This window comes from Aquarana catesbeiana, linkage group LG05, assembly GCF_042186555.1.
Source record: "Aquarana catesbeiana isolate 2022-GZ linkage group LG05, ASM4218655v1, whole genome shotgun sequence".
Classification (NCBI taxonomy): Eukaryota; Metazoa; Chordata; class Amphibia; order Anura; family Ranidae; genus Aquarana; species Aquarana catesbeiana.
In genome coordinates, this window is record NC_133328.1 from 39,125,825 (window position 1) to 39,153,605 (window position 27,781).

Consider the following 27,781-nt stretch of genomic DNA (forward strand, 5'->3'; position numbering starts at 1 on the left):
GACAGTTACAAGCATGACTCCCACAGGCAGAGGGATGATGGGACTTGTAGTTTTGCATCAGCTGGAGGGCCGCCAGTTTGAGACCCCTGCCTTAATGTGTACAGTATGTAAACCCAAAATATGTTTTTTTTTTTTTTAGCTACAACATAATTTTTTGTGAATCTGTTGCGGTTACCTTGAAATCCTATCACAGCACTTCCTGTTTCAGGCTGACAACACTGTCTTTCAATTACCAGAAATGTTGTCAGCCTGCTGTATACACTCCAAGTGGCCATTTGAGCTACCTATGAGGTCGGCAGAAGATATGAACAGGCTGGACAGACAGCCCAATGGCTAATTGAATGAACGCTCATAGCAGGCTGATATTGCTGCTGCTAATTGCAAGGTAGCAGCTTAGTGTTGTCAGTCTGTAACATGAAGTGCTCTTACTGTATTGGCAGGATCTCTGAAACTTTGCATCATATTCTCAAAACATTATTCTCTTAAAGAGTAAGTTCACCTTTACAGAAAATCTGTAAGGTGAACTTACACTGGACCCTCTTCGCCAACCCCCCCCCCCCACCATAAACCAATCAATATATGCTTATTGGGATTTTTTTTACCAAAAATATGTAGCAGAATAGATATTGCTCTAAATTTATGAATAAATTAGATTTTTTTAATTGGAAACGTTTTATAGCAGAAAGTAAAAAAAAATTTTTTGGGTTTTTTTTGCAAAATTGTTGGCCTTTTTTTGTCTATAGTGCAAAAAATAAAAAATAAACTCAGCGGTGATCAAATACCACCAAAAGAAAGCTCCATTTGTGAGGCAAAAAGGACATAAATTTAATAACAGAGAGCCATGACATCATCACACACCATGCAATGACTACGAACACAGCTCACCTCCCGGGAAAAAAAAAAAAATTAAAAAAAAAAAAAGAAGAATGAAGATGCTGGTGCTAATGAAGGATGCTGGACCATTTAAGGAGAGGAAAGCATTGCGAACATTAGTTTCACTTTTAGGCCTGAGTCACACCTATGCAAGTTGCAGTTTGCATATTGCAGGCGCATTTTGCGTTTTTCAATTCATGCTTTTGCGTCTATGGAACCAAAAAAAAAAAACAGGAAAAAAGTCCCTGGTCCTTTCCATAAAATGCACAGAAGTGAACTACATCCATAGGAAACCATGATAAATGGACTGTAGTGCGTTTCTGCAAAACTGAAAACGCACTGAAAAAATGCATAGGTGTGAACCAGGCCTAAAATACTGCTATCCCACCAATCATGTTTTTAATGTTATTAAAATGTATAATATTCGAGGTGCACCTCTTAAAGAATCTAACGTGAAACAAAACATGTGTCAATAAGAAAGAAATCATTTTAATTTTACTTCAAAGACAGCGCATCATAAGTTATAGATCTTCGTTAAAAGTTTACATACACCAGTAGGTTTTGATAAAAAAAAAAAAAGTTATTTCTGTTTGCGGTTAGCCATCATTTCCTGTAAAAGCCAATTTAAATAAATTTATTTTGTCTTTGTTGAAACTGTAATAAAGTTTGTAGTCCAGACTTCCAGAATCTTCATTGTTGTACTCCTGTAACCACAGAGCTCGATTTTCAGTTGTAAGCAGCCTGCTGAATAGAATTTGGCACCCCCAGCATTGTCCACGTGTTCCATCCTTGGTGAGGTACTCGTGAGAAGTACTACACATATATATGGACACTGAGGGGAACTCTGCAATTTCTTATTGTAACACTGGGAGAAAATGAGAAGGAGGTTATAGTAAAGGCGTGACTCAAGCAAATGCGCTACAACAGCCTATCTCGGGACATACAAATCAGAAGCTGGTGTGAAGACCCGCAAACTCAGTGCAGAGCAGGGTGGATTAAAAAAAAAAAAAAAATCTATGTTTTTTTGTTTAAATAAAAAACAAAAAAACAATTATCGGATTTTTATTTATTTAAATCTGATTTTCTTTATCAAATTAATTTTAATAAAATGCTATTGGAGTAAAAATCTATCTAAAAGATACATTTTCTTTTAAAGATACATTAATAATTTAGTTTATTCATCATCAAATGGAGCTTAGTTATGTAGCAAGAGTCTGTATATTCTGCAATAGTTGGTAAACTCATTCAATGAATCCAAGCTTTGCAGGCTGAGATAACATGCACTGCATTGATGCATTCACACAATTTCACAGTAACCATGAGATAAAACAAAGTATTGGAATATTCCCTTCATCCCATTGTTTTGCAAATCTATGTACACTACAAACTGTATGATTGAATCGGTTCTGATATCGCTGTTTTACTAACCTGACAGCTTAATATTCTAAATAGGAAACCTTCACTTTGATTGCAAATATTAAAGATTCTAACTACCAGCAAGAATGCGTCCTTACATTTAAAAAGCACCTGTCATTTCAGATCCATCATGGCAGCGCCCGCTAGTGGGCATCCACTCACCTGCTGCCGCCACGTCCCTCACCTTGTTGTGTCACTGCCACATCACCAGCCGTCCCATTAAAGTGAATGGGACTGTCGTTGAGTCAACAGCGGGTCAGAGGAGGAGCCTCTGCAGGACAGAGATGACAGTTTCCCTTTTAAAATTATGATTTAAATCAAATCCACCCTGGTGCAGAGATCTCACCGCTATAGTCCTCAAAGAGACCGAGGAAACCATCAGGGGCTTATATTCCTCCAGCATCTACTAAACACGAAATTATCACTTGGGTGAACAGACCCTTTGTTTTTTTGAATAATAAAAAGATCTTATGAAAATTTAAAAAGGAAAAAACATAATTTCATAAAAGTATAAATCCGACGCCAAAACTCCTCCTCCCCATTTTGGACAAAGAAAGGGGAGGGTTTAAACCTTTTTTCTTTCCATCTACACAGCATGGGGGGTTGATTTACTATAACTGGAGAGTGCAAAATCTGGTGCAGCTCTACATAGAAACCAATCAGCTCCCAGGTTTTTTCTGTCAAAGCTTAAAATGGTTGTAAACTTTGTTATACCACTTGTACCTACAGGTAGGCCTATAATAAGGCTTACCTGTAGGTACTGTGACTATCTCCTAAACTTGCACTGTTTAGGAGATATTCAGAATGCATGCAGCCAATGACGTCACAGGCACATTCGCTCTGAAGGTCCGGCATGCAGTACCGGACCTTCAGAGCCCATGCTGTAAATGGCGTCTCCCACCACTCATGTAGCCAGAGGCCGTGAACCCGGAAGATAGACTGGGTGCAGATGGAAGCCCTCTCAGTTAGTGACAGCATAGCGCTGGAGGGCTTAGTTTTGAGGTAAGCCTCCCATAATGTGCTAGTATGCGATTAATACTGCGCATTATGACATTGCCTTGCAATTTACTCCCGCTTTAATTGAACAAGCTGAAATAGCTGATTAGCTACCATGCACAGCTGCACCAGATTTTGCACTCTCCAGTTTCAGAAAGGCTGGGTTCACACCTCCAATGCATGCGGCTCGCAACAGGGGTCCAGTGCATCCCTGTTTCAGGGACGAATTTTTTCCTGAATTGGGCCCTGAAACTGAGCCAAAGACGCACAGCACTCCTGTGCAAGCGGCTCCGCGGCCCCAATGGAGATATGTGAACCGGCTCCATAGAGAGCCTGTCACAATCTCCTGTCATACGAATTGGATGCGAGGAAACCCACATCCAATTTGCATAGGTGTGAATCCAGCCTGAGCCCGGGTTCACACCTATGCGAATTAGATGTGCGTTTCCCCACATCTAATTCGCATAGTAGGAGAATGTGACCGGTTCCCTATAGAGCCGGTTCACATATCTCCGGGGCGGCTGCGGAACGCACTGCACAAAAATGCTGTGCGTCTTTGGCTCCGTTTCAGGGCCGAATTCAGGCATAGAATCGGCCCTGATTCGTCCCTGAAATGGGGAACAGAGACGCACAGCGCTCCTGTGCGATCCGCAGCCCGTTATATTGTGAACCCGGGCTTAATCAACTCCTATGTCTAATTAGGGAGATTACCCTGTCTCCTGTCCTGTAGACACAACAAAAAGAGATCTTTCCAATGTGAAGGAAACCCTCTCTAAAGCCCCATACACACCATTAGATTTTTTGCAGATTTTTGTCTTCAGATTTACCAAAACCATATAATATAAGGTCAAACCTTAAGAGTTTCACTTTGTATGCAATCAGGCAGGCCCTTGCACTACATGGTTTTGGTAAATCTGAAGACAAAAATCTGCACAAAATCTAATAGTGTGTATAGGGCTTTAGGGCCCCCTACATGTTACAATGTCACCATACAATCTTTGTACAATTACATTTACCTTTCCCAAAATGATGACATATATGAGGACCCATGTAATCTGCCCAATCAATTTGTATCCAAATAGGCAGGCCCTTGCACTATGTAGTTGCTGGTAGGTCTAAAAGGAGATTGTAGCATGTGTGTTGTGTTTTGAAAAAAGTGAATCTCTCTAACAGGTACGCAACAATAAAAACCACAGGGGTTCTAATCCTGCACCACTAGCCAAAAAAGAAAAAAAAAAAAAGTTTTCCCCTTTAGGCTGCTTTCACACTGATCCACTTTTGTGCAGACCTTTTGTTAAAAAAAAGCAGAAGAAAAATGCATCCCCTTTTGATTCTATGTAGCTCTTCACACCGATCAGTTGCGTTTAAAAAAAAATCCTGCTTGATGCACGTTTGGTCAGGTAAAAAAAAATAATTAAAAAAACACCTCCCGATTGAAATGAATGGACACTGCATAAAAAAACGCAACACGCCTGTGGGAAGGTCTTTGTGATGTAAAAGAGGGGAGCTAAAATGCAACAAAAATGCATTAAAAATGCACCATGCGGTGCGGTAAATTTAACGCAATGCACCAAAAAAGTGACATTGCATATGCGTTTTCCATACGGTTTGGCTGTGAAGCAGTGTGAAAGTGCCTTTAGTTATACTTAAAAAAATAAATTTGAACCAAAGCATAATTCATTTTAAATGTAAACATTCAGTACATCTCTTTAATGCATACACATTTCCCCATCTTTAGTCTCTTTACAAACAGTATAAGAATAGCATTTGATCCCGTTGTAAATCCAGTAAGCTCTTAGCTTTCTGTCGTGAGCTGACAACACTTCTGCTGCACAGAAATCCAAAGGTAGTGTTGTCAGCCCTGCCCCTGCGTTCAGGTACAGATGTACATTCACAGTGTTTTTAAAGAGACAAAAAATAGGTCATTCTATATGTATTGGAGAAATGTAGCTGATCTGGTTTGGATAGAGCAGGGAGGGATTAAAGCCATAAATTCGTTTTTTTTTTACTGCCTGTGTCCGTTGGTGAGATTTCCCTTCAATTCCTGTCCCAGAGACGCAACAGAAAGTGGGAGGAAGTCTCTACACAGTAAGGGCAAATTCCTTAGTTGTCACCAGAATAGGTGTACCCATTGGAAGATTATTACTCACCTCTTGTCCTGGTGACAACTGTAACCGTTTTGGATTTCTTGCCATTTTTTGTTTCAGTATTAATGGTCCCCAAATACAGAGGGTGGATCTACCCAGCAGGGACCCAAACAGCTAGAAAAACTTGACGGGATTTTTCCACCCAAAACTGAAAAGAATATTTTGGCTATACATACAGTAACTGAAATATCACCAATGACTGGACTGACCCTTTTAAAAAGACGGCATTGTTATGCTTTCATAATTGATAGCTGGAATCCAACTGGTTGCTATAGGTAACAGACTTTTTTTTTTTTTTTTTTTAAAGAAGATTCGATGAATGTGGCAGTTGTGTCTTCAGAGAGCGCTCCTTCCGGTTCCTGCAAGCATTAGAGTTATTTCTAAAAGATCCTCTACTGTCACCATCACAATCATTCAAAAGTTCCTCTACAGTGTCCAGATATCTATGAGATTATACATTATTGCCGACTGTGTCCTTAATGGTGATTGCCGGCGTAGGGCCAATGTGAGTCCAAATAAAGCCTCTCTCGGGGCGGGAGGGGAGAGTCGGGAACGGCGAAGTGCGAGATTTGAAGTACTCAGAAGGGGCGTGGCAGACAAAGTCCAAACAATCCATTTTGCGGGGAAGGTCTTCATCTGGTCCTAGAGGAGCCAAAACAAAAACATCATGATCATGCACTAAAAGACATAATAAACAACGCTACCATAGGGAAGTACTTCTATTTAGTTTATATCAAGTAGTAAAAAATACTCAAACATGTTGCATGCTCAGCATCAACAAAGGTTAAAGTGGTTATAAAGCCTAAATATTTCTTACCTTAAAGTGTTACTAAACCCAGTAATATGAAAATAGTTCATCCGTCCCTCCCCCCACCGCTTATAAATCTTATTTTTATATTAAAATATTGCCACTATATACCTTTTTGGATGATCTATATACCACAGGTACATCATAAACTGCACTGTAAATCGGGAGCGGTGATCAGTGTCGGGTCACACACAGCCCCTCCCCCCCAGTTAGAATCACTCCCTAGGACACACTTAACCCCTACAGCGCCACCTAGTGGTTAACCCCTTCACTGCCAGTCACATTTACACAGTAATCAATGCATTTTTAATTGCACTGATCGCTGTATAAATGTGAATGGTCCCAAAATCGCGCCAAAAGTGTCCGATCTGTCCGCCATAATGTTGCAGTCACGATAAAAAAAAAAAAAAAACGCTGATCGCCGCCATTACTATTAAAAAAAAAATTATTAATAAAAACTATCCCCTATTTTGTAAACCCTATAACTTTTGCACAAACCAATCAATAAACGCTTATTGCGATTTTTTTTACCCAAAATAATATGTAGAAGAATACGTATCGGTCTAAATTGAGGGGAAAAAATGTTTTTTTTAATATTTTTTGGGGGGATATTTATTATAGCAAAAAATAGTGCAGTTTTTACAAAATTGACGCTATTTTTTTGGTTTATAGCGCAAAAAATAAAAACCACAGAGGGGTTCAAATACCAGCAAAAGAAAGCTCTATTTGTGGGGAAAAAAAAGGACGCCAATTTTGTTTGGAAGCCACGTCGCACGACTACGCAATTGTCAGTTAAAACGACGCAGTGCCGAATCGCAAAAAGTGCTTTGATCTTTGGCCAGCAAAATGGTCTGGGGCTTAAGTGGTTAAAAAGGGAAGAAAATATGATATGACATACTCTAAAGCAGCCTTTCTCAACCTTTTCAACACTGAGGAACCCTTGATATAACTTTCTGGTCTCAGGGAACCCCTGCTAAAAATTACAATATCTACAACTCATGATACATTAGTGTGATGGTCAGTGGGAAGAACTCTCCTTACACTTGTGGACACTAGGAAGAATTACCCCTTACAGATAGCTAAAAATATCAATGGTGGTAGTGGGAACTTATCTGAGAGGCAGAAATTGCTCATTTCTAAAGGAACCCCCAGCGACCACTGGAGGAACCCTGGTTGAGAAACCCTGCCCTAAAGAATATATGGAAGTACATTTGGGTAATGTCTGGGTATACACTTTAATGTTTGAAAAACCTTGGTAAATTTCTATGTGTAGTTTGTTACATATCATCAGATCTTGAGAAATTTGCAGCTGGTTGTTTTCATTAGTTTTATTGTACAGTCTGAAAAGATTCAATGGATGAAGGCTTGTTATACACACCTATGATGTAGGTAGCTGGATCAAAGTAATCTTTGGGACTGGCGGCGGTAGGGATGAGCCAGGTCAGAGCCGCACTCTTCTCACAGTACTGATCCTGAATGAAGCCTCTGATCTGAGCATAGTACATCTTTCCATCATCCTCGTCAATGACAGACACCACATCACCGAGCTGATAGTACAGTCCCTGCAACAAGTCACACCCTGTGAGTTCATGATTCATTCAACACTACTTAAAATGTTTTAAAAAATGAGAGTTTTATGTAGTTTTGGATAGTGTGTGGAGGGGTTAGCACCCCTGTCCAATTTTTATTACTTTTTGTGTCCCCTCACCATCTTCCCCGGTGCCCTGTGACTGGGAATAAAAGTAAGAGAAAACCCATATTTCGGAGTTGTCACCAGAACAGAATAGAGGGGAAATTCTCCTGGCAGAGCACTTTTTCCAGTGACAAACATCTAAGGGCAAATTCACCTCACTTTGGAGAGATTTCCTCTACTTCTGGTTGTGTCTACAGGACAGGAAGTCAAAAGGAAATCTCTGAATGGGACACCGAAGGAAAAAACAACAGCGAAACACACAGTTCAAAGAATTACATTACTAGCTGAAATCACAATGTACCCAGAAAATGAACCAATATTGGGGGTGGCAGGGTCATTCACTTTTTTACTGACTCCCTCTAGAGTACAGGCCCAATTTTTGCTCCCCGGTACAGCTCATGGTGTGCACTCACTACTTCCAGGGTTATGGGGTTGTGACATTTTACAGTCAGAATTCCTGTTCTCCACGCTAGAGTGATTAAAATGAGAAATTAGGCCACCAAGCATGAAGGGATAGCATTTAACCCTAAGGGATAATGGCACAGAGTAATTATTACAAAAAAAAAAAAAAAAAAAATTAAACATTTTTTACAACAGTGGGTGTAAGTTCCTAAGCTGTGTTTCTTGCATTGCTTCAAAGTTACTGCGGGACATTCATCTACTCAGTTACACGGCACAAAGTAGTAGGATGGATTAGGAGAAAGATTTACTATTAGCATGAAGCTTGATTCACAAATGTTCACCCTCTGCTGCTCTAAAATAGCACTGCATTGGAAGAATACTTGCTCCCAAACAATTCCTAATTATGCCCCTCTTTACAGTAACATTTGGTTTCATCCTTAGTGAAAAACCCACCATAGGTGACTGTCCAGTAGTACCCGGTGCAGGGGTCACAAATATGTATAAAAAAAAACATCACACAGACTTTGCTTAATGAGAGGCAGCCAGATTTGTGTCCAATTGTGTCGCAACTCTGCTTGACAAAATGTCCTCCATTGTGTCTAAACATGACTAACATGCAGTATATTTCAGCCAATACAACTGTGAATAATTTTTCCTTATTTGAAGCATCAATTTATTAAAAAAAATAAAAATTTAACAGCAGAAAACGTTCAGTATATACAAGAACGTACCTTATGAAATAAGGATTCTGAAGTCACTATGGTGGACACGGCTTCCGGAGCCTTAATAGGCTAAAAAAAATAAAAATAAAATGTAAATGTTAACTGTATAGACTTCAATATAGGGCACTTATACACCTTCCTGCCCAGACCAATTTTCAGCTTTCAGCGCTGTCACGCTTTGAATGACAATTGCGCGGTCATACAACACTGTACCCAAACTAAATTTTTATCATTTTGTTCCCACAAATAGAGCTTTCTTTTGGTGGTATTTGATCACCTCTGCGGTTTTTATTTTTTGCTAAACAAATAAAAAAAAAGACCGAAAATTTTGAAAAAAATTAAAAAGTTTTGCTTTTGTTTCTGTTAAAAAAAAAAAAAAAAAAGTGTAAATAAGTAAGTTTTCTCCTTCACTGATGGACACTGATAAGGCGGCACCGAAGAGGTAGCACCAATGAGCGGGCACTGACGATGGGCACTGGTAGACGGCACTGATGGGCATTGATAGGTGGCACTGATGGGCACTCATGGGTAGCACTGATAGGTGACACTGATGGGCACTGAAAGGCGGCACTGCTGGGCACTGATAGGGTGGCATTGATAGGTGGCACTGCTGGGCACTGATAGGCATTGGAGTGGGCACTAATTGGCAGCTGCCTGGGCACAGATTGGGGGGTCTAGGGGGCATACCTGGTGGTCCAGTGTGGTGGCCATCCCGGTGGTCCTGGGCGGCATACCTGGTGGTCCTGGGTAGGATCCGAGGGGGAGCTGTGCTGATAAACAATCAGCACAGACCCCCCCCCCGTCAGGATAGCAACCGATCGGCTCTCCTCTACTCGCGTCTGTCAGACGCGAGTGAGGAGAAGCCGATCACCGGCTCTTTCTATTTACATCGTGATTGGACATGGCTGATCACGTGGTAAAGAGTCTCCGTGAGAGACTCTTTACCTAGATCGGAGTTGCGGTGTGTCAGACTGACACACCGCAACAACGATCGCTGCGATGCGTGCCCCCGGGGGCGCGCAGTGGCTCAATATCCTGATCACGTCATGTGACGTCCGGTCAGGATATTGAAACCACTTTGCCGCCGTCATTTTGCTATATGGCGGGCGGCAAGTGGTTAAAGAAGACCTGTACGAATATGAAACAAGTAAGCAGTCATTGCCCCACCACAATTAGTGATGGATAGGTTGCTACAGATGTGAGTACTGCTGATAAACATGCTATGTGTATTATGTTTTTGATGACCCCCCCACCTGATGGAAAGGGTTTTGTTAGTATATATTTGGGTTTATTTACTACAGCTTGAGAGTGCAAAGTCAGGCTCACTTCTGCATAGAAACCAATCAGCTTCCGGGTTTTATTGATTGAACAAGCTAAGGTTAGAAGCCGATTCTACAGAAGTGACCCTGATTTTGCACTCCCCAGCTTTAGTAAATAAACCCCTATATGTCCTGCAATTCTCAAGCCTTTGAGAATGACGATTTTTGGCTTTAAACCTTCATTAGCATGTTCCCTGTAGATTGTTGCAATAATGACCTCTTGTGGTCATGTATAACTATGCAAGCTTGAATGTCCTGTATTTTATTTGCTATGCGACATTTCTGTATTGTTTTTGATAATAAAAGAGTTTGTATATAAAAAAAAAAAAATTATGATAAGTAGTATTACTGGTTTACGTTTTAAAATGCTAACTTCCTGGCTGGTCTTAATACATCCCACAGTAATATAAGATTTTATAAAGGCTGCAAGGTGGGGCAGGCAACACTTTATAGATTTAATTTTATTGAACTAAAGTCTGAAGATTCAGGAAGGGTTTGAAAAGATATTTCCAATAACGGATTCCTTATCTATATTTACCAGAACATTGCTTTTGGCACAGTGGGACATTGCCACATTTCCTTAGCCATTGTTACCTGTACTCCAACAGAGTTGATCTGAAATGTTCAAGGGTAATTGTTAAAGATACAAGAGTTTCTTATGGCTATTCATAATCATTTAAAATTATATGGGATTGTTGATCTTTTAGACATGTGGTTTTCGCATAAAGTGACTGTATTGCGGCAATAAAAAAGGTAAACTAAAGTGTCCCTTGAAAAGAAGATAGTTACCGATCTCTTCAACCATCCAGTGTGTAGATCTCTGCTGTACTGAAGGAAACCCGATGGTTGATGGATCACAATGTGAAACTTTAGCGCAGGGGTCTCAAACTCTGCCTGTGGGAGTTATGCTTGTAACAGTTAGCTTTGCAATGCCTCATGGGACTTGTAGTTTTGCAACAGCTGGAGGGCTGCCAGTTTGAGACCCCTGCTTTAGTCTGTGCCACCCTCTGCACACAGTAATCTGATCCACTGGCCCCTACTTAAATGCTATGTCCTTTACTGATGTGTAGGCCAGCAGGAGGAACCACAGCTCACAGAAGAAGACAAAGAATCCAACACTGATGAAAGTGTTGAATTCTGAAGAATCCTCAGACTGCAGCGTCTCTTAAAGAGGATGTAAACCCGATTCATGAAATTTGAGCTGGGCACATATCTGCAGTGTTTTCTTATCTCTCTCCAAAGCCCTGTGTCCTGTAGCTGTCTCCTGCTAAGTTCTTCTGTTATCAGCCTGATAACTTCTGACAAGTTCTCCATCAACTGAGATAAAAGCAGCCCAGGTTTTGTGTTGGGGAGGGTGCTATAAATAGATTAGCAGAGTGCTGAACTATTCAAACAGTTCCGAAGTCTTTTTCTATGAGGAGAGGGGGGTGTATGCCTTTCCTTCAATCAGCTGTCTTGGCTGTATGCCCACTGCAGTGCTAAACAGGAAGAGAAAATCTCCTAACACAATGTGAACTTTCTAAAGAATATATAAAGCTGAAGACAGCAGATATACATGTAAAAAACTTATGTAGGGAGATTTGTTTCATCTGAGGCTGTTCACTTCACTGGGTATATGTGAGGGTTTAGCGCTAAAGCATCGCTCGCTTTAGCGGCGCTTTTCGGCCAATAGCGGGGCGCTTTTAACCCCAAGGAAGGGGTTAAAAACTCCCGTGTTGCAGCACTTTCGAAGCGCTGCCCACTCATTGCAATGGGCAGAGGCGTTTTGGGAGCACTGCCCCAGAGATGCTGCTTGCAGGACTTTTCTGAACGTCTCGAAAGCGCACCGCCCCAGTGTGAAAGCGCCCATTGTAATGAATAGGAGACAGTTTTCAGGTGCTTTACAGGCGCTATAATGCCTGGAAACTGCCTCAGTGTGAAAGGGGTCTAACTAAAGCAAAGATCGACAGCACAAGACAGCACAAGCTGGGTGAGTATTTTTGCAGGGGAGACATCATTTTACAAATCTTTTTTTAGCAAAACAGTCCCTTTAAAGTGGTTGTAAACTAAAAAAAACAAAAACCCACAACCTGCAAGACAAAAGGCATAATAAGCTAGTATGCATCGCAGTAAATATCTCCTAAACAGTGCAAATTTAGGAGATATTCATGGTACCTAGAAGTAAGCCTTATTATAGGCTTACCTGTAGGTAAAAGTGGTAGTACAGGGTTTACAACCACTTTAAGGAAATCTCAGCTTATGTTCTTTCAACATTACATTCTTAGATTGAATATGCTAGGATTGTGACAATGAAAATAAAAAAAAAAAAAAAAAAAAAAAAAAAAAAGGTATCTGCCTACATTTTTCAGCTTAAAAATATGCCGCCTTCCTTTGCCTTTGGTGGAAACCTTCTTTTCTACAGCAGGAGCCGACTTATACTTTGTATTCCTTAAACGGGCAGATCTTCTGTGAATTTCCTGCTTGGACTATGGAAATGGGGAAAAAAGAAAAAGATAGATGTCAGTATTTCAAACTGTAAATGCTGTAACTATCTGCAAAATTTATAATGGTTCTGTAGTTAAAAAAAACAAAACAAAACAAAAAAAACAAAAAAACAAGTCTTTCATGTTCAGCACCTAAACCCAGGACATATGTTGTAATGAAAATGCTGACCTATGCCCACGTATGCCTGACCTATCTTTCTCTAATAGCCATGTTAAGTATTAGTAAGACCTCATCTGGAATATGCAGTTTCGGGGCATCAGATCGAAAAAAAAAAAAAAAAAATATTGGGGAACTGGAGAAAATGCAGATAAAGGCAACCAAACTGATAAGAGGCATGGAGGAGCTCAGCTATGATGAAAGATTAGAGGAAATGAATGTATTCTTTCTTGAGAAGAGATCGGGGGGGGGGGGGTTCGGGTGATCAACATGTATAAATACATAAGTAGCCCATACAGTGAACTTGGTGTAGAGTTATTCACTGTAATGTCATTACAAAGAAGGGGGCATTCTTTATGTCTGGAGGTAGAGATTTAACCTCCACATATGGAAAGGCTTCTTCACAGTAATGCCCCGTACACACGGTCAGATTTTCCGATGGGAAATATTCGATGGGAGCTTGTTGTCGGAAATTCCGACCGTATGTGGGCTCCATCGGACATTTTCCGTGGGAATTTCCGACAAACAAAATTTGAGATCCGTTGTCGTAAATTCCGATCGTGTGTACACAATTCCGACGCACAAAGTTCCACGCATGCTCGGAATCAAGCAGAAGAGCCGTACTGGCTATTGAACTTCATTTTTCTCGGCTTATTGTATGCATTGTACGTCACCACATTCTTGACATTCAGAATTTCCGACAAGATTTGTGTGACCGTGTGTATGCAAGACAAGTGTGAGCCAACATCCTTCGGAAAAAAACATGGGTTTTGTTGTCGGAATGTGCGATCGTGTGTACGCGGCAAAGGATGTGGAATAGACTTCCTCAAGAACTAGTTCTGGCCAGCTCAGTAGATTGTTTTAAAGAAAAAGGAGCTGGATGAATTCCTAAATACAAAAATATAACAACCCTAGAGATTGTTAATCCTGGGAATAACCAACTGCCTTCAGCGGTACAGGAAGGAATTTTTCTCCTGCTGGAACATATTGGACAATGCTTTATAGGGTTTTTTCTGCCTTCCTCTGGATAAACTGTGGGTAAAAGGTTCTGTATAGAGAGGGGTTCTATTGGTTGATTTAGATGGATTGGTGTTTTTTTTTCAACCTATGCAACTATGATTTGTGAACGATTTTTGCCTTAAAATTACTTAAAATATATTTCGCAATACAATGCTTCTTACTGCATGCTGACAGAGCTGAATAACTACCTCATCCCTTAAGCGTACTCACCTAGAGAAGCAAAGGCGAGGGCAGGTCTGGTATTAAGAGCTGATTACGGAGTGCACTGGGTCTAATGGGCTGGACTGCACAGTCAGTCATACTTAGACACCCTGTGAAGCTGGGAGGATGAAAACTGGAGTTTTTAGTATAATCCCTATCTAGGTATATTATTAATTGGGCTTTAGGAATCGTTCATGCATTTACTTAAAACTGTACAGTGCGAAAAGCCCGCTGTTTACTTTTCTGTTCTAGTGTTGAGCTGCATGCAGGCATCCCATATTCATGAACGGATATACGGTTTAACCTTAAACTGCGTACAGGATTCTTTACTGTCAGAGCAGTAAGGATGTAGAATTCTCTTCCACAAGCAGTGGTATCAGCAGGGAGCATCAAGCATTTCAAAAAACTATTAGAAGATGGGCACCTTAACGACCACAACATACAGGGATATACAATGTATTATTGACATACACACACACACGGAATTGGATGGACTTGTGTCTTTTTTCAACCTCACCAACTATGTAACATGCATCAGCTGTACAGACTCACCCACACAGCCAAGTTTGACAGACACACAGGGACAGGCGCACGACCCTGGATTTACAGGCTCTGTGTTCAAGTCCATGTATCCGTCCCTACATACCTGTCAAACAAGGCTGCGTGGGTAAGTCTGTACAGCCAGTGCATGTTAATACAGTTCTCACAGTTGCCCTCAAATTGAATTGCTCTATGCTGACAGAGCTGAATAATTGCCTTAGCCCTCAGCACAAGTGTCTTCACCTAGACTTCTCTCATTGCCTGCATGCAGCTCAATGCTAGGACAGAAAAATAAAGGGCTTTTCATGCTGTACAGGACTGAGTGTCAGTTCACAAATGGTCATAAATATTTTAAGTATTTGCAAAGCTTGTAATGCAAAAACAGACATTAGTGGCCACTACCCAACCCGACAATTGTATTTATAAAATGGCACACCTGCTTAGTGCTGCCCCCATTATTCTGTTGGGAGGTGGAGGCACTGGAAAAGCTGGTCCCGCTGTGAGCAGTACTGGAACTGCTGGCACCAGTGCTGCCCCCTCCACTGCCTTTCCCAGTGCAGCTATTGCAGAGAATTTCCCCCTGGTTTCCTTTCTTCCACATAGAAGACGAGGTGGTTTTGCACATACTGCATGTTGGCTTCAGTCCAAGAGGCATCTATTGAGAACATCAAAATTAGTGGAAATAATAATAATAAATATATACACAAGCGCACACAGTACCAGTTATATCTAGAGCAGCCTTTCTCAACCAGAGTTCCTCCAGAGGTTCCTTGAGTAATTCCTGACTCAGTTAAGTAACCCCTGACAACAAAGATCTTTTTAGCTATCTAAAAGAGTAGGGATTATTTCCAATGACCATAAGTGTAAGGAGCATTCATCCCAATGACCATCACATCATGACCTCTAGACATAGTAATCATTAAAGTGGATGTAAACCCAATGTCATCCTTTCTAAACTACTGCCATAGGGGTCATCTATAAGGATATAAAAGCCTCCTGCATGTGTCTTTACCTGTCAAATTTTTCCCTTCTGTCTGTTATGAGAGCTGAAAAACTGCAGATTCTGTGGGCGGGTCTGTTGTCTGGAGCTTGGTGGGTGGAGTTGTGATGTCAGTAGACTCCCCGCCCACCTCTACACTTCTTGTCAATATGCATTTTCTCCTGTCTCCTTTCTAACACTGAACTTCTGCTGTGATCTCTAACATCCAGTGAAAAGACAGGAAAGTAACCACATGACTTCAGCATTCCAAATCATGCTGAGGTGTGGAACAGCCAATCCTTGCAAAGCTGCTGAAGAAAGGAGTGGGGGAGGGAATTAAAAATCATGCCTGTGTCTTAGGCTGTCACTCACAGCTAGGGGGAGGATTTGACAAAGTTTTTGTCAGTTTGTCAAGATTTTTCTCACTGAACAATAAAAGAGGATTTCTCAGAGATGGATTAACTCTTTGTGGCAAGACTGGCCTCAAATGATAGGAAATCTTATACTCTACAGTATGATATTAAAAAAAAAAAAAAAAAAAAAAGGAGTTCCTCTGTGTTAAAAAGGTTGAGAAAAGCTGATCTAGGAGGCAAATGCGGTAAGAGGATGTGTCACAGTAATGGAGTGGGTACTGAGCTGAGATGTTTTTCTTGTAAAGACTATGGTATGGAACAGGCAGGGTTTGACACGAACGCAAGAGAGGACGACGAATTTGAATATTTTAGTGCTGACTACACTAAGTGAAGTGTATATATAAAAAAGGACCACAAAGAAAAAAAAGAAAAGGATGCACCGACTTAGTGCATTATCTTAAAACCATTGTTTTATTATTATTATAAAAAGTGGTAAGTATTATACTCACAAATTAGCAATTGCATCAAAGCTCATCACATAGTACAGCAACGTTCAGTCCACAGTACATCAACCCATGTAACAGGAGGTAAAGATCAAATAGGTAAACGCGTTTCGAGGACTGGCCTCTTCCTTAGAGCCCTCTGAGGAAGCCCTCGAAACATGTTGGCCTATTGGATTTTCACCTCCTGTCACACGGTTTGATGTACTGTGGACGGAACATTGCTGTACTATGTGATGAGCTTTGATGCAATTGCTAATACTTACCACTTTTTATAATAATAATAAAACAATGGTTTTAGGATAATGCACCCTTTCTTTCTTTTTTGTGGCTCCAGTCTTCCTCAGTCTTATGAGGGCAGCAAGACGAGTCCTATCCTTCTTAAGCCAAAATGGAGACATAGCTTACTCATCTTGAGCGGGCACACTCCCAATCGCACAAGAATGATCACAAACACACATTTATATATAAAAGGACAACTGGGCCAAAAGTCAAGGTGTTATTTAAGAGTAAAATAATATTCATACTTAGCCTGAAAAAGGATATTTTTTGCATTCTCAAACTACCCCAACTGTTACAATCATCAAACAGTACACAGAGCACATTACCTTAGTTGCACTGACAAATTGCTACTTACTGTCAAATATTAAAAGACCCCTCATCCACTAGTCACCTGTAAGAGATAAAAATGATAGATTACCATTATATATTATGATGTATATATTTATTAGATCACTACAATTTTAACGTGACTGTCAGCCATTTTAACTTTGGCTCTTTTGCTATATAATTATAGATGAGCAGACTTCACATTTCAGCAATAGGCTAATAATTTATGATATACAAACATATACATACCAGCGAGGATTCTTTGGTTGTATGGTTTTTCAAAAATCATTTAAAAACATGCTTAATGTGGTTGTAAACCTCAGACATGACACATGAACTAAGAATATTCCTCAATAGTGTGTACTTGTCTCTATTTAAAGCACTAAGCGTAGTTTCTGTCTACTGCCTCGCTCCTCTGCTATCAGGAGTCACTTCTGCCAAGTTTTCATGACACCAAGAGAAAAATGGTGACGAGGGAGAGACCTCCAACAGATTGACAGCCTCAGCTCTGTTCCTGCGTGTTGAGTAAAGGGGGGGGGGGGGGTTCCCTTCCCTCCAATCGGCTCTCAGAACTCTCCTCACTGAGCTCTGCAGAGTGTAACTTCAGCTCTACACCCTTTTCTTTCTCGTACATCACGGGACACAGAGCCTCAGTAATTACTGATGGGTTATATAGGGTATCACTAGGTGATTGGACACTGGCACACCCTAAACAGGAAGTTCAACCCCCTATAAAATCCCTCCCCTTACAGGGATACCTCAGTTTTTTCGCCAGTGTCTTAGGTGTTGGTCACGTGTAAATATGTGCTGTGCTGAGCTCCAAAGGGAATATCCTATATCCTATACTGGGGCAAGCCAGGCAAACCGGATCCATTTCATAGTGTCCTTTCTAGGCCGAATTGGATGGTACCCGGGGCTCGTGTCTGAAGAAACGAGGTTTTACCTGTAACGCTTCTCTTTTTAGAGAGCTGGACCCCGCATTTCAGAATTTGGTTTTTCTAGCCTTATTCTTGGCCGCGTGCTTTACAGGCCCAGAACTGGGGATCCCCCTATCTATAGGGGGCCCCAGTCTATGAAGGTTTTCCAAACGGAGCCCACCGTGAGAGGTGAAGATTGGGTCTGTATAACAGAACCCTGCAGCTGGATAAGGTAAGGGAGATTCCACAGAATTTTTTAATTCTAGTAGGTTTTTCCTTTAAGTAAATGTATGCTATGCCTATTGTTGCCACCGGGGGCTGCCAAGAGCACATACCTTCACATGCTTGATTGTCTCTGTCTCAGTGTTCACGCTGCACAGCTCCTCCAGCCGAGCTCCAGGTAGGATGGGATGGGGGGGGGGGGCTCTTCCTCAGGGATATTCTCCCCAAGATTAGGGGGGGCCGCGGTGGTCTGAAAGGCGGTAGTATACCGCACTGCCACCGCCATTACTATTTGGCAGACCCCATCACCTGCCGGCCTCTCTCCTTCCTCCTCCACCCCAGCCTCTCCTCCATGCTTGTCCCGGAGGGTCAGCTCGGAAAAGCGCACTTTTTTTTTTGTTGAAAAAACGGGGGGGGGGGGGCGCGCGGAGCGTTAGCGCGACGTCCGGCGTGCTTAGACGCCCACATCGCCGGCTGCACAGGCTATAAGAAGCACACTTTTTCAGGTGCACACAGCCTATGGAGGGACACAGAGCTGACGATCGCATGTAAGGTGGGACACAGGCTTTCTCCTAGGCAGCATTTACTTAGAAACATTTGACTGGGCATTGGTAGCAGCGGCAGTTGCTGTACTACATCGCTCAGCAGTCAGTGTTTTATTTGTGTGATACCTCCACCTGGTTTGCTTTGCACTATGAGTAGAAGAGGTACAAATACCCCAAAAACCAGAGGCTCTAGGGGATCTCCCTCAGGCTCTGAGGACCCCCCTTCTGCAGCGCCTTCCCCCCCGAAGGACCTGAGATGGCTGGCCAGGGAGAGCCGTTGGGGTCGGGGGCTGTATCTGCTTCTGGCACTTCAGCCCCTATCTATATTATTACGCAGGAGGTTTTTTCCTCAACCATTAATGGACTAGAGGAAAGATTAATGGCCTTAATTGCATCTTCACTCAGTGGAAGAAAACGCACTAGGTCTTCCTCTGTTACCCAGGACCCTCAGGCAGAGGAGCTCTGGGAAAAAGGAGAAGAATCCCTTTCAGAGGATCGGGATGGGACTGATGATTCCTCCTCTGAGGAATCAAGTGGAGAAGGGCTCTCTTCAGCTTCTCAGGATGAGAAGGTCTTAGTACAGATCCTTGCTGGATTAGTCCGCTCTACATTTAAATTACCCGTATCTGAGTCAGTTAAAGAACCCTCTTCTTCTTTGGGTTCACTGAAGCCTCCTCAAACAACACATGCTTTTCCTGTTCATAATTTGCTAGAAAAGCTCATTTATTCTGAGTGGGATCACCCAGATAAACTTTTTTTTCCGCTTAAAAAGTTTTCAACACTTTATCCCATAGAAGAAAAATTTATAAAGATGTGGGGGATACTGGCTGTTGACGCCGCCATTTCCTCCGTAAATAAGAGTCTGAGTTGTCCTGTAGACAATGCTCAGATGCTTAGGGATCCTGTTGATAAAAAAATGGAATCCCTGTTGAAAGATATTTTCTCCTTAGTAGGTTCAGTAGCCCAACCTGCAGTGGCAGCGATCGGAGTCTGTCAATACTTAAAAGACCATGTTAAGCAGTTCCTCAAAGCTCTACCTGAACAACAGGCCCAGGGGTTGGCTAACCTTCCAGCGGCCTTATGTTTTGCTGTTGACGCCAGAGATTCTATCATCCAAACCTCTCGTCTTTCACTTGGGTTGGTGCATATGCGTAGAATCTTATGGTTGAAAAATTGGTCAGCTGAAGCACCATGTAAGAAGCTTCTGGCTGGATTTCCATTTCGTGGTGCAAGGCTGTTTGGAGAGGATTTGGACAATTATATCCAAAAGCTCTCTAGTGGGAAAAGCACTCTCTTACCTGTTAAAAAAAAGGAGTAAGCATCCTTCTTTCAAACGGGCTCTTTCCCCAGTGCCAGGAGGATCAGCCTCCAGGCAGTCGCGACGGCCTCCTCCGTCAGGGTCTAGAAATAAATTTCAGAGTCGACCCCAGGGACAAAAGAAGTCCTGGGGGAAGAAGCCTACTAGACAAGACGCTAAAGCCTAAAAACCAAATGGAGATGTCAGACCCATCCTGGATCTAAATCGATTCCTAAGGATATGATCCTTTCGCATGGAATCAATCCGGCCAGTAGTCTCCATCCTACAGGGTGGAGAATTTCTGGCATCAATAGACATCAGAGATGCGTATCTGCATGTACCCATTTTTCCTGCTCATCAAAAGTACTTGCGCTTCGAAATAGAAGGACGCCATTTTCAGTTTGTGGCCCTGCCTTTCGAGCTAGCCACTGCACCTCGAGTGTTTACAAAGATCTTGGCTCCTCCTCTGGCCAGATTAAGGGCCCAAGGTATAACTGTCATAGCCTACCTAGACGACCTGCTCTTGATAGACCGGTCGGTAGCCTGTTTGAGCGGGAACTTGATGACCACAGTCAACTACCTGGAAAACCTAGGTTGGATTCTCAACCTAGAAAAGTCTTTCTTAAAACCAGTAAGAAGTCTATAGTATTTGGGCCTGGTCATAGATACAAGCCAAGAGAAGGTATTTTTACCTCAGGCAAAGATCACTGCCTTAAGAGAGCCGATTCTGGTAGTCAGGACCAAAAAGGGTCCTTCTGTCTGTCTTTGTATGAGGCTGCTGGGAAAGATGGCGGCTTCATTTGAAGCAGTTCCCTATGCTCAGTTTCATTCAAGACTGCTGCAACACAGTATCCGGTCTGCCTGGAACAAGAAGGTTCAGGCATTAAATTTTCCGATGCACCTGTCTCTTGCAGTGCGTCAGAGCCTCAGTTGGTGGTTAATACCCGAAAGCCAGCAGAAAGGGAAATCCTTTTTACCGGTTACCTGGACGGTGGTAACAACGGATGGCAGTCTTTCAGGTTGGGGAGCAGTTCTGGAACAGTCTGCGGTCCAAGGGGAATGGTCCAAAATCGAGAGGACCTTACACATCAACATTCTGGAGATCCGTGCGGCATATCTAGCCCTAAAGGCCTGGACTCTCAGGCTACAGAGTTGCCCTGTCAGGATCCAGTCCGACAATGCCACAGCAGTGGCTTATATCAATCAAGGAGGCACCTGGAGTCGGGCAGCTCAGAGTGAAGTGAACCAGATTTTAGTCTGGGAAGAAAAGCATGTGCCATGCATATCGGCAGTTTTCATTCCGGGGATAGAGAACTGGCAGGCAGACTATTTGAGTCGCCAGCGGTTAGTCCCAGGGGAATGGTCTCTTCACCCCGACGTCTTTTGGGCCATATGCCAAAGATGGGGGATTTCCAGCTGTAGATCTCTTTGCATCCAGATTCAACAAAAAGATTGACAAGTTTGTGGCAAGAACAAAGGATCCTCTTGCATGCGGGACAGATGCGTTGGTGATTCCGTGGCATCGGTTCTCACTGATTTATGCATTCCCTCCTATTCTGCTACTGCCACGACTAATTGAAGGATCAGGCAGGAAAAGAAGTCGGTACTTCTGGTGGCCCCAGCTTGGCCCAGGAGAGCCTGGTATGCAGAAATAGTAAGGATGACAGTGGGTTCCCCGTGGACCCTACCGTCACGTCCAGACCTGTTATCTCAGGGTCCAGTGTTCCATCCTGCCTTACAAACGCTAAATTTGACGGTTTGGCTATTGAAAACCACGTTCTGAAGAGTCGTGGGCTTTCAGGTCCTGTGATCTCTACCTTAATCAATGCAAGGAAGCCAGCTTCCAGAATGATTTATCATAGAGTCTGGAAAGCTTATGTATCCTGGTGTTAATCCAGAGGTTGGCATCCCAGAAAATATGTAATAGGTAGAAGTCTTGACTTTCTACAAATGGGATTAGAAATGAAGCTCAAGGGCCAGGTCTCGGCCTTATCAGTATTATCTCAACGGCCACTTGCTTCACATTCTTTGGTCCGAAACTTCATGCAGGGGGTGACACGTCTTAATTCTCCGGTTAAGGTGCCCCTAAACCCCTGGGACTTGATTTTGGTTCTGTCAGTTTTACAGAAACAGCCTTTTGAACCAATATGTCAAAATTCCCTTGGTCTTGTTGACAAAGTTAATTTTTCTGGTAGCCATTTCTTCTACTAGAAGAGTATCAGAATTAGCAGCTCTTTCCTGTAAAAAGCCTTATTTAATCATACACAAGGATAGAGTGGTATTGCGCCATCATCCTAGCTTTCTACCGAAGGTGGTTTCAGATTTTCATCTAAACCAAGATATTGTTCTGCTTTCCTTTTTTCCAGATCCCTGTTCTACGGAAGAAAGGTCCCTACATTCTTTGGATGTAGTAAGAGCAGTCAAGGCCTATCTGGAAGCAACTGCTCAAATTCGCAAAACGGATGTTTTGTTCGTACTGCCAGAAGGTCCCAATAAAGGACAGGCAGCGTCAAAATCTACCATTTCAAAATGGATTCTACAAATGATTATTCAAGCTTACGGTTTGAAACAGAAGATTCCTCCGTTTCAGATCAGGGCACATTCCACAAGGGCTATTAGTGCTTCTTGGGCGGTGCATCACCAGGCCTCTATGGCTCAAATCTGCAAGGCCGCAACCTGGTCTTCAGTCCATACATTCACCAAATTTTATCAGGTGGATGTGGGAAGGCATGAGGATATCGCCTTTGGGCGTAGTGTGCTGCAGGCAGCAGTACAGGGTCCTCAGGTCTGATTACACCCTACGTTGTGTGGTCCCCCCCCCCCTCAAATAGCATTGCTCTGGGACGTCCCATCAGTAATTACTGAGGCTCTGTGTCCCGTGATGTACGAGAAAGAAAATAGGATTTTTTATAACAGCTTACCTGTAAAATCCTTTTCTTTTGATGTACATCACGGGACACAGAGGTCCCGCCCCTCTTCTAATACACTTATATTGCTTTGCTACAAAACTGAGGTATCCCTGCAAGGGGAGGGATTATATAGGGGGTTGATCTTCCTGTTTAGGGTGTGTCAGTGTCCAATCACCTAGTGATACCCTATATAACCCATCAGTAATTACTGAGGCTCTGTGTCCCGTGATGTACATCAAAAGAAAAGGATTTTACAGGTAAGCGGTTATAAAAAATCCAATTTTTTCTGCACTCTCAGACAAGCTTATAAATTCAACACTTTGAATAGCTGTAGAGTAGACCGCAAATAAACAGGTACAACTTATGTAGGAGGATTTGTTTTGTCTCTGTGTATCCTGAGGATAGTCCCTTCGCAGGGTATATGTATTACAATCACTATAAACTTTAAATGCACCTTATTCTAAAATGCAGAGGAACCACAGGTCTCAGCATACCTTGGGGCGAAATAAGGAGTTCCTGTATTCCTTACAGAAGAACCACAGGTCTCGGCATACCCCGAGGTAGAATAAGTCCCCCCAGCTTGCCAAGGCATTTGTATACCCTGGAGAAGAATGATGAGTCCCAGCAGGCGTTGCAGAGGAGCCACTGGTCTCAGCCTACCCTGGGGTAGGATGATGAATCCTAGCATGCCTTGCAGAAGAACCACAGGTCTCAGCATAACCATGGGTGGAATGCAAAATCCCAGTATGACTTGCAAAGGAACCAAAGGAGTGAATATACCCTGTTGTGAAATGAGGAGCCCCTGCAGGCCTTGCAGAGAAAGCACAGTTCTCGGAACACCTTAGAATGGAATAAGGAGTCCTAGAATACCTTGCAGAGGAACCATACATCTCAATATAATAATAATAATAATAATAATATTATAATAATAATAGGTCCCCAGTGGAACCTCAATTGTCAGCATACCCTGGAAAAGAGTGAGGATTTCCAATTATAAGCGGCCAAGACATTCTCTGCCCCGTATGTACACAAGGGCCATGTATATGTGTGGCTGAGGAGTGAGGAATGCCTTGGTTGCTTATGATTGGCTTTGTGCAGTGACCGTTTTCTGGTGGGATAGCTCAGGTGGGTTAAGACTAGGATCTGGACACAAGCTCATCCCTAGTGTCAATTTGCTTCAGTCTCAGCATACCCTGGGGTGGAATGAGGAATCCTAACAGGCCTTGCATTAGAACCGTGAGTCTTAGAATACCCTTGCGTAAAATTATGAGTCACAGCATCCCTTGTACAGGAAGCACAGGTCTCAGAATTCCCTGGGGTAACATGATGTCTCAGCATACCCTGTAGAAGAATGAAGAGCCCCAGCTGATCCCTCGGATTCCTAGGGATGGGGGGGAGCACCGATCTACCGTCAGGTCCCAGACTATAACAGGTGTGAACTTGTGTGCCATAAGTGTGCTGGTTGCCTGCAAAACCAGATCCCAGGATTGGAGATTTCTCTCCCAAATCTCTATGGAATCTTTGGGCTCCAGGTTCCAAACTTGGGTATTACCAAACCACTGAGGAAACTGCAAAAGCATCCTGGAGCCCCTCAACCTGCCTAGTTGAGAATAGTGGGTGACCTAAAATCCTTTTAAATCTGTGATAGGGCACCACACAGTCAATAGAATGAGGAGCACCAGCGGGCCTTGCAGAGGAAGCAAAGGTCTCAAACATAGCCTGGGATGAGATGAGGATCCCCAACAGGCCTTGCAAAGCATCCACAGGCATTAAACTACCTTGGGCTGAAATGACCAGTTGCAGCACCCCTTTCACAGAAAGCACAGGTCTCCCTGGGGTAATATGATGAGCTCGGTATTGTAGACAAAAACTCACCAAAGCTCTTCCGCATGATTGTAGAATGATGAGCTGAATAAAGGTGCTCAAGCTTGTTGTGTCCCATAAACATCAAAATAGCAAGAAATGCCGGCAACTAGATTGCTTCTTCTTAAATCTTTATTGAGCACTAACAGCAGTGCGACATCAAAAGTGCTAACATGTTTCGGCCAGAGCCTTCCTCATAGCAAAACGATGAGCTCGGTATGCCTTGCATGGGAACCATGAGTCTCAGCATACCTTGTGTAAGAATGGGGAGTCCCAGTAGGTCTTGCAGGGGAACCAGAAGTCTCAGCATACCCCGAGAATGAGCCCCAGTTAAATTTGTAGAAGAGGGTCTAGACCTCAGTATGCCCTGGAATAGAATGAGGAGTCCCAACATGCTTGCAGAGGAACCACAGGTCTCAGCATAACATGGGGTGGAATGAGGAGTCTCAGCATGCCCTGGGGACGAATAATGAGTCCCAGAAGGCCTTGCAAAGGAAGCTCCCGTTTCAGCATATGATAGAAGGGGACCAAGCTTGCTTGCAAAAAGAGGAATCAGATCTAAGCATACGTTGGGGAAGAAAGAGGAGTCCCAGCAGGGGAGCCACATGTCTCAGCTTACCCTGGAGTAGAATGAGCCCCAGTATGCTTATAGGAGGTGCCAAAAGTCTCAGCACACCCTGGGGAGAAATTATGAGTCTCAGCGTGCCTTGCACAGAAAGGACAGGTTTCATACATTAGGGCAAAAGGAGTCCCAGCTTGCTTGTGAAAGAGAGCCCAGGTCTCAGCATATGCTGGGTTGTAATAAGTCCCAGCATACCATATAGAGGAACCACAGATTGCAGCATACTCTGAAGTAGGATGAGCCCCACCTTGCCTTGTCAACAAGGATCTAGAAAAGGGATACGCAATTAGCGGACCTCCAGCTGTTTCAAAACGACTTCTGCCCTTGGCTGCCATGCTTATGGCTGTCAGAATCTTGCTATGCCTCATGGGACTTGTAGTTCTGCAACAGCTGGAGGTCCGCTAATTGCATATCCCTGATATAGACCAAAGTATACCCTGGAGTAGAGGATATGCCTTGCAGGGGAACCATATATCTCAGCATACCCTGTGGAAGAATGAAGAGCCCCAGCAGGCCATGCAAGGAAACCACAGGTTTCAGCATTCTCTGAGATAGAACAAGGTCTCAGCACACCCTGGAGAATTAATTTCTCCCAGCAGGCCTTGCAGGAGAAGCACAGGTCTCAGCACACCCTGGGGGGAGAAGCACAGGTCTCAGCACACCCTGGGGGAGAAGCACAGGTCTCAGCACACCCTGGGGGAGAAGCACAGGTCTCAGCACACCCTGGGGGAGAAGCACAGGTCTCAGCACACCCTGGGGGAGAAGCACAGGTCTCAGCACACCCTGGGGGAGAAGCACAGGTCTCAGCACACCCTGGGGGGAGAAACACAGGTCCCAGCACACCCTGGGGGAGAAGCACAGGTCCCAGCACACCCTGGGGGAGAAGCACAGGTCCCAGCACACCCTGGAGGGGAAGCACAGGTCTCAGCACACCCTGGGGGAGAAGCACGGGTCCCAGCACACCCTGGAGGGGAAGCACAGGTCTCAGCACACCCTGGAGGGGAAGCACAGGTCTCAGCACACCCTGGAGGGGAAGCACAGGTCTCAGCACACCCTGGAGGGGAAGCACAGGTCTCAGCACACCCTGGAGGGGAAGCACAGGTCTCAGCACACCCTGGAGGGGAAGCACAGGTCTCAGCACACCCTGGAGGGGAAGCACAGGTCTCAGCACACCCTGGAGGGGAAGCACAGGTCTCAGCACACCCTGGAGGGGAAGCACAGGTCTCAGCACACCCTGGGGGAGAAGCACAAGTCTCAGCACACCCTGGGGGAGAAGCACAGGTCTCAGCACACCCTGGGGGAGAAGCACAAGTCTCAGCACACCCTGGGGGAGAAGCACAGGTCTCAGCACACCCTGGGGGAGAAACACAGGTCTCAGCACACCCTGGGGGAGAAGCACAGGTCTCAGCACACCCTGGGGGAGTCCCAGCTCACTTGTAGAAGAGAGCCCAGACCTCAGCATACAGCGAAGTAGAATGAGGTCCAGTGCACCATCTAAAGGAACCACAAGTTTCAGCATACCCAGAGGGAAACAATAAGGGCAGGGCTCGGAGTAGGGTTGCCACATCATCCTTTTAATCCAGGGCACACATTAATTACACAGGTTCTGTGGCTGATTGAGGTGGTAATTAAACTCACGTGGTGCCTTATCTGCATTAAATCAGCCTCAGGACCTGTGTAATTAATGTGTTCCTGGATTAAAGGGATGATGTGGCAACCCTAGCTCGGACATGCATGGGATTTATTATTTAAGATAAGCCTGGAGGTGTCACCAATCACAGACCCCCCTCACACTGTGCGGACAATGGCGGTATATGAAGTCAGGACACACACCTCTCTCTCCCCGCCGTCTCCTATGATCCCGCTCTACTCATGTAAACACAACACCACTGGTTGAAGACACAGCATTCACTTCCGGGTCACGGCACCTCTCCGTCCTCGATTCGCCAGAAGTGACGGGATGTTTAGATCCAATCAGCCAATCAGCCGAGCGAGCCCAGGTCTGTCATCTTTCTGCGACCCGCCCACTTCTAATGACGTCCAATAACTTTGTGTAGATAACTCTGGAGGCGCCTGTGTTGGCTGTAGCAACCTGTATCCCGCCCCCTGGGTTGCTAGGTTGGCCTACTATGAAAACATGTCTCTTATAAAATCTAGTCAAAAAGCAGCAGACACTCCCCCAACACAC

General features: G+C 43.6%; 1 protein-coding gene across 3 annotated transcripts; it reads right to left on the minus strand.

Moving 5' to 3' along the window:
- Window positions 1-1,438: 1,438 nt before the first annotated feature.
- Window positions 1,439-27,563, minus strand: GATAD1 (GATA zinc finger domain containing 1). Of its 3 annotated transcripts, none has more exons than XR_012244364.1 (8): window positions 27,427-27,563; window positions 17,247-17,282; window positions 15,214-15,432; window positions 12,716-12,841; window positions 9,067-9,126; window positions 7,619-7,802; window positions 5,642-6,074; window positions 1,439-1,738 (listed from the first exon to the last, which is right to left on the minus strand). XR_012244364.1 is itself a non-coding variant. In XM_073629616.1 (7 exons), exons 3-7 carry the CDS (start codon window positions 15,430-15,432, stop codon window positions 5,884-5,886), a joined length of 780 nt encoding a protein of 259 aa, XP_073485717.1. In that variant the 5' UTR covers window positions 17,247-17,282; window positions 27,427-27,563; the 3' UTR covers window positions 1,920-5,883. The 3 variants fall into 3 exon arrangements, 1 of the variants encoding a protein (XP_073485717.1); XR_012244363.1 differs by having other exon boundaries at window positions 5,436-6,074; XM_073629616.1 differs by lacking the exon at window positions 1,439-1,738 and having other exon boundaries at window positions 1,920-6,074.
- Window positions 27,564-27,781: the final 218 nt, after the last annotated feature.